The sequence below is a fragment of the Phodopus roborovskii genome, unplaced genomic scaffold (genome assembly GCF_943737965.1).
Source record: "Phodopus roborovskii unplaced genomic scaffold, PHOROB, whole genome shotgun sequence".
In the NCBI taxonomy this organism is placed as follows: Eukaryota; Metazoa; Chordata; class Mammalia; order Rodentia; family Cricetidae; genus Phodopus; species Phodopus roborovskii.
The window spans coordinates 46,983,844-46,990,886 of NW_026126480.1; the positions used below are offsets into that span (position 1 = coordinate 46,983,844).

General features: G+C 49.3%; 1 protein-coding gene across 1 annotated transcript in view; it reads right to left on the reverse strand.

The window, feature by feature from the left end:
- Positions 1-6,742, reverse strand: part of Stk32c (serine/threonine kinase 32C) — a 77,902-nt gene extending 71,160 nt beyond the window's left edge. Inside the window, exon 1 of the mRNA XM_051193271.1 lies at positions 6,107-6,742. Within this exon, the coding sequence (XP_051049228.1) occupies positions 6,107-6,371 (265 nt within the window). The 5' untranslated portion in view covers positions 6,372-6,742. The remainder of the gene's footprint in view (positions 1-6,106) is intronic.
- Between the last annotated feature and the right edge of the window lie 301 nt (positions 6,743-7,043).

The window sequence follows — 7,043 nt, forward strand, 5'->3', positions numbered from 1 at the left end:
GGTTCCACATGAGAAAGAAGTGGCCTGAAAGCCTGGAAGGGGCAAAATGTAAAATAGCACACGGACTACAAGTTCTAGTAACAGTGGGGGAAAATGGCAGCTCAGTGAGAAGTGCCAGTAGCCATAGCTATGTGTCTTCTGTCGAGCCAGCACAGAGCAAAAGTCAGGTGGGCATCCATCTCACCATGAGTAGTTTATTAGGGCCCAGGGTTGCAGGTCTTACCAGCTCCCTGACCTCACTCAATAATACATCTGCTGAATTCTCACTGTATACTCAAAGTTCTTGTTGTCTGAACCGTATCCATGGACCAGTGACATTTCCTGGAATCTGGCTGGAGATACTGTCAGGCCTCTAGACCCCCCATGTGCCAGAATCTGTGTCTTTAAACCCCTCCCCCCAGGGGCATGCAGACACCAAAGATGCTTTGAGAATCTATGTGAGCTAGCCAATCCAACTATTTAGAAACAATGCTCTCCCACAGGCCCCCCTCAGCATTTTCAGCCTCAACAGCAGAGAGAAGCTCCAAAAAAAAAATGACTTCCAATGCTGCCTGTATTGCTTCTCAACTGAAAACTAGGTGGCTAAATTTTTAAACAAAAAGCTGACTTATTTTTAGCACTGTAAACTGCACAACCAGATGGATAGACACACAGAGATGACATTTGTTACATAAAAATGCCTGACAGTGGGTCCCAAGTCCATTCTAGAGGAGCCTCATTGGCTGGGAAGAAAAGGACCACTGGGCTCCACAGTCATCCTACGATCCTCCTGGGTCTATGTACTGTGCTTGGAGCCCAGGGACTCAAGAGCAAACAGCCAAAGAAGCAGGAAACAGTGACCAAGAGAGGAGCCACTGGCCAGGACCATATGCCTTCCTTCTCAACCTCAATTCAGGCCCTACCCACACCTGGGGCTGTTCAAACATGGCTGCAGCCAGGGAAGATCTTCATTATCTTCAGCCAAAGACTTATGGACACCACGACCTCTCCAGGGGTGGGAAGAATCATTAACAAGCCAGACCTGAGCTACACAAGAGTCCTCCTCTCCATTACCACAGAGCTAGAGGCGAAGGGCTGGGTCAGTAAAGTACTTGCCATGCAAACATGAGGACCTGAGTTCGAGCCCCAGGACACACATTTTTCAAAGCCAGGTGTGATGACACACTTGAAATGCCAACACTGGGAAAGCAGAGAGGAGATCCCTGCAGCTCACTAGCCAACCAGTCTAGCCTACTTAGCAGACTGCAGGCCAGTAAGAGACCCTGTCTCAAAAACAGATAAAACAAAAAGTGGAAAATACCTGAAGAACACTACATAAGGTTGTCCTCTAACCTACACACACACACACACACACACACACACACACACACACACACACACGGTCAGTGACTGAGGAACAACACCTAAGACACCGAACATTGTCCTCTGGCTTGCACACACACACCCCTCAAGGCTACAGCTACCTTGACAAAATCTCTCAGTAAACTGGGCCAAACGGACACTTTGAAACACAGAAGTGCTTGAGTAGGAGCCAGCAGCTTGGGACTCAGACCCTCACTCTCTGCTTCTGGAGCTCTGGATAACAACAAGAGTAGCAAGTGTCACTGTATAACTAGAGCCATGGGTTGCAAGTGGCATGACATACCTCCCAGGGCACCCAACAAAAGTCACTAGAACACTACCTAGAACATTACAAAGACTAGCAAGGGTCTCGGGAAGTATCCATATTCAGGATGGATAGACTTTGGTTGATTGGTCTGCTCTCTGATTGTTAAACAGCCTCATTACACACTCCAGCCTGGTCTCGGACTCATGATCCTCCTGCCTCAGAGTTCTAAGTGCTGGGATTACAACCAATGCTTAGCAAATGGATGTTTGAACCAGTAGTCTCTTCAGCCAGCATTAACTATATGAGGCAGAACCAGTCAAAAAGTCCCAGACACAGCCCAACGATGACATGGAACCAACATACAGAGAGACTGAAAGACAGCCTACAAACACCTTCAACACATTCAACCTAAGAAAATTCGCAACTCTGAGAACAAGTGTTATTCTCAGTGGGTCGGAATTCTCAATACAAAAAGTAAAACCGGGCTAGTGAGATGGTTCAGCAGGTGTCCTCCAAGCCTAACAACCCGAGTCTGAACCCTGGAACCCACATCAGGAGAGAACCAACTCTCTCGAGTTGTCCTCTGACTTCCACATGTGTGCCACGGTATGTGTGTGCTGCCTCTCACACAAAGCCTCTATCCCTATCCATGTGAGCCAGCCCTGGTTACCTGTTATAACACAGCTATGGCATTCCTAGGAATTCTTCCTAAGGTGGCAGTGATGCTGAGTGACACAGAGATGATCATGCAAAGACATTCATGGCCATGTAGTTTATAGTATTTCACAGATATCCTCCAGCAGGAAATCAGGTTAACAAAGCAGTAATGTCTACACAGAGGAAAGTATGCTGACTGCTCCCCAGAGTCAAAGGGACTTCGGAAAGAAAGAAGATGCCTAGCTGGGATATGGTAGCATGAACCTTTAATCCCAGCACTCAGGAGGAAGAGGCAGGTAGATCTCTGTGCTCTTGAGTCCAGCCTGGTCTATAGAATGAGTTCCAGGACAACTAAGGATACACAGAGAAACCCTGTCCCAGAAAAGGGGGGGAGGGAGGAAAGAAGGAAGGAAGGAAAGAAGGAAAGACGGAAGGAAGGAAGGAAGGAAGGAAGGAAGGAAGGAAGGAAGGAAGGAAAAGAGATGCTTGAATCTTGCCATGAGCCAGCCCATATCAACAACCTGAACCTCAGCTTCTTTGGGAAAGGGCTTGGCATTTTCAAGAGTGCCCACTCAGGGATAGAGAGATAGCTCAACAATTAAGAGGCTGCTCTTCCAGAGGACCTGGGTTCAGTTCTCAGCATCCATATGGCATCTCACAACTGTCTAGAATTTCAGTGACAAGGGATCTGACACCCTTACACAGACTTGCATGTAAGCATGGCACTAATGTACATAAAACAAATAAACAAATTTTAAAAACAAGATTTATTAAAAACAAAAGTGTTCGCTGAATGTCATCCACCACCCAGGAGTAGAGATGCTGATGTGAATCTAGCATCCACCTGATGCTTCCGACCTCTTAAATGTCAGTGACATGTTGATAAATATAAAAGCCACTTACAACAAAACAGCTTCTAGAATGTGATCCCATTTCTGTACAAAAGGAAAAAAAAAGGTGTCTCTACACAGTTGTAGGTGTGATTGCATTCCTAGATCCCTGGAAGAAAGCCCAAGAGATAGCACCCAGGCATTCACTTGGGGACCTCACCATGCTGAACATGCTTTGGCATCAAGAATAACTTCTTTTTCAAATGTATACATTGTGATGAACCTATAATTAGAAAGTGAGGTTTTTAAAATTTGTTTTTAAATCAGTGTTTTAAGTGTTTAGGACCCTGCCCTACACTGTGCTTTCCATCTTACTGCCCTGGAAAGGCACCCTCATCCATTTCTAGGGTTCTGGATGGGAGCAAGCCTTACCAGTTATCAGGAACTCCCTATTGTTAAGGGGACACCATGCTGGGTCTAAGATGGCAAGTCTCTGCCTGCTAGGGAAGGACCAATATCCCAGCAGCTTACACTAGTGAGAAGGTACTGGAACCCTCAGCATCACAGGAACACCAAGGCAGTGACTAGAATTCCCTCTTCAGATGAATTTCTAGTACAAGTCAGAGCAGAGAATGAAGGGCATGGACAAGGAAAAGGAGCCCTCTGTTGAGGAAGAAGTGCAGGAAATTCTTCTTCACTTGCCCCAAATACCTGCTAGGGAGAAACAGCACAATAGGGTTCGGGGAGTACTCAGAGGAACAGAGGCTATTTGAGATTCTATTTGGCACAACTATACTCTTTCAGTTGCAATTTACCTGCTACTTTGTTAAATTGCCCTCCTATTTTCTTCCTTTTTTCCCCCTTTGCTGAGCAAATTTGATATATTAATTAGGTGTTTTAATCTAAAAAAAAAAATTCATCAGAAGGTCTCACATTACCATGGCAACTGTACAGTTCCAGTACATGCAAGTCACCAGCACAGCACGGCCGCCTCTTAGGCCCCACTCCATCAGGAAAAGGGGGTGACTTATGCACAGGAGCCCAGGCTCTACTCCCTTTCTCAAGGCTGCTCTTTTGTCCCAGCTGCACCCTTTTAGTTAATGAATCCTACCTAACACCTTCACACCAGACACTTTGTGGAAGGAAACACTGTATCTATCATGACCCTGTTTGTACCCTGCTAATGACACAGACAAGTGGTTACCCACCCTGAGAACATTCTGAGCCACCAGGCCCACTTGGTCTCTCAAACCCACCGAAACCCAGTTCAGTTCTGGAGGTATGTCAATCCAGGGACACACATCTAATGATGAGCATCCCCAGTGACACTCCATACAAAACAAGGCCTGGGGAGCCACATCAGTGGACCATCTCACAGAGGCCCAAAACAGTCAGTACCTCTGTCATTCTACTATAAGCAAGTAAGGGCTTAGGTTCCCAAGTCACAATGAGCACAATTGACCTTGCTCCTGTGCCCCTCCAGTAACCCTTGAGTTCCGAGACAGCACCCATGAAGAAAAAGGAATGGACTTTGACTGCCAGCCACAGCCCCTGTGCTACATCAGTTTCTGTTTCCATCCTGCTGCCTTGGAGATGGAGAGACATGGAAGGGTAGCCAGCCCTTGGCTGGCACCAGCTAGTACTGAAATCAAATATGTTTCCCAGACCACTCATCTTGTAGCCAGAAACCAGATGCAAACCCATTTACTGATCTGTGCTTTCCAATTGGGCGTTTTGGGTTTTTGTTTGTTTGTTTGCTTGCTTGCTTAACTCTGAATACTGATATCGAAAACAAAAGCATAACATGTCCTGCTATCCCCCAAGTTCAGAGCACAGTGACCAACCACCTCAGAACACACTGTGCCTGATACAGCCAGACTTGAATGACCCTCCCCCGCTGACCACACTCAGCAGAGGCCTGGAAATCAATGGTCTGACCCCAAGACTTCCATTTCCAAAAGGAATGACAACATGTAGCCCCACATGCTCTCCAACACAGGCCTGGGTTCTGATCATTGTAATTTCCTAAATGCTTAATTATTTATTGGGAATAAGTAGCTTGGGCTCCTATGCTGAGCTGTGTTCTAAAATTATAAAAAAAAAAATCCATCATATCTCTGCAGGCTGCCTACAAATGAAAATGCATATTTCAACTATTTTAAGAAAATGTCAAAAAAACATCAAATGTGTCATGATTGTACCATTTAAAATTATCCTTATGGCATCTGTAGAAAAAAAAAAGCTATATATTGCATGTGAATCCATCACTGTTCCCTCAAAGCCACATCCAGCAGGTACTAAGTAAAAGGTCCTTGTACCCAGCATGGTCCCAGCTGTTGTGCTTGCAGAGCTAGCTGTCTGGTACCTTTCATCCTTGGCTTCCTACCAGAGGCTACCTTTCCCTGCTACTCAAGACACACAGGTCTTCCAGGTCAATAGCTATCCTTGCAGAAAGATTTCACAGAACCCAAGTTCACTGAGGGTGGGTCTTTGCACAAAGGCAAGGGCTGACTATGCAACACAATCCAGTGTATGTTCTGGGCTTGGAGGAAGCACTGCAAACTAAAGGGCCCAGGCCCCTGTGCCACCTGTAGGGCAGCCACCTCACTTCACAAACTGCACACCAAGCGAGCATCTCCTGGAATTAAAAGTACCACGGAGCCTGCACACCACCCATTTAAAAAAAAAAAAAAAAACTGGAAACATGCGGGTGCTGATGCGCCTGAGCCTGGAGCCTCCAGATTACCTACTCTCACCCTCTCACCTCGCAGGGCGGAATAGAGCCTACCCTGCCTTGTGCCCTGTCACTGGAAGCATGGGGACTTCAGTGGTGGTCTAATAGTTTCTCCGGAAACACAGAAGCCCCCAAGAAGCGTTCCCACCCAGGTGGCAACTGTGTCCCAAGGCAGAGAAATGCCACCTTCGCGACCGCCCTGCGACAATGCACAAGGTCTCCAGGGACCGAATACCCGGCTGTCCCCGGGAGTCCCCAGTGGGCGGTTTCACTCACCGTCCTCCTTGTCGTCAAACACCGGCCTCCGCGTGCTGGCTGCGGATATGGACGACATAGACATCCTCTTCTTCCACTTGCTCCACTGAAACAGGGGGCGCGGCTGCGTGCGGGCATCGCCAGCGTCCCGGGCCCGGGGCTGGCTGGCTGCGGGGGGCGGCAGGGCGGGGGGCGCATCCGAGCCCGCTGGGCGCGCGCGACCGGGAGGAGGCGAGCCTGGGGGCGCCGCGGCGCTGCTGCCCCTGCGCTCGGCGCCGCTTCTCATCGCCAGGCCTGGGTATGCGCAGCGGCCACAGCCCGGAACATGGCCCGCCGCCCGGCCGGGCAAGAGCAGCAGCGCTAGAGGCCGGCAGCGCCAGCAGTACGCCTAGTATCTGCTCTGGCTCTCCGGAGTAGCCGACCCGCCTGCGGATTGAGAGCAGTGGGGCGGGACAGGAGAGGTGGGCTCGGGGTGGAGTCCGGGACCTGGGCGGGGCCAGGCGGGGCCAGGGCGGGGCTGGTATTAGATTCCGAACAACACGCTCAGCGTGGGTTCCCAGCGCAGAAGGGTCTGCTTCGCGTGGGCTCGAAAGCCCTTGCACCGAAAAGGCAGCTGGGATAAAACGTGAGTGGACAGATACCAGTCTCTTTCCTTTTATCCTGAAACGCCCAAAAGGCCAGAACCAGGGATTCTTTGCTTCTCTAGGCGGCGGAGACCTTTGGGGGCCCTGCAGGAACGCTGTGACCGGCGAGCAATCGGGAGTCCCCTGGGCCTTCCAATCACCGCTGACTTCGTAGAAAAAGTCGCTTGCAGATTTTTGCCACTCGATTCTTAAAAACCTCAAACTTAAGGCCGCGGCTTTGAGCAGTGCACGTAATGGGGGTCGCAGGAAGTGGCTGCGCTGCCCTGCGGTGGTGGCAGGGTGCTATCTCGCTCTGAGGCGGGTAGGAGCAGGGC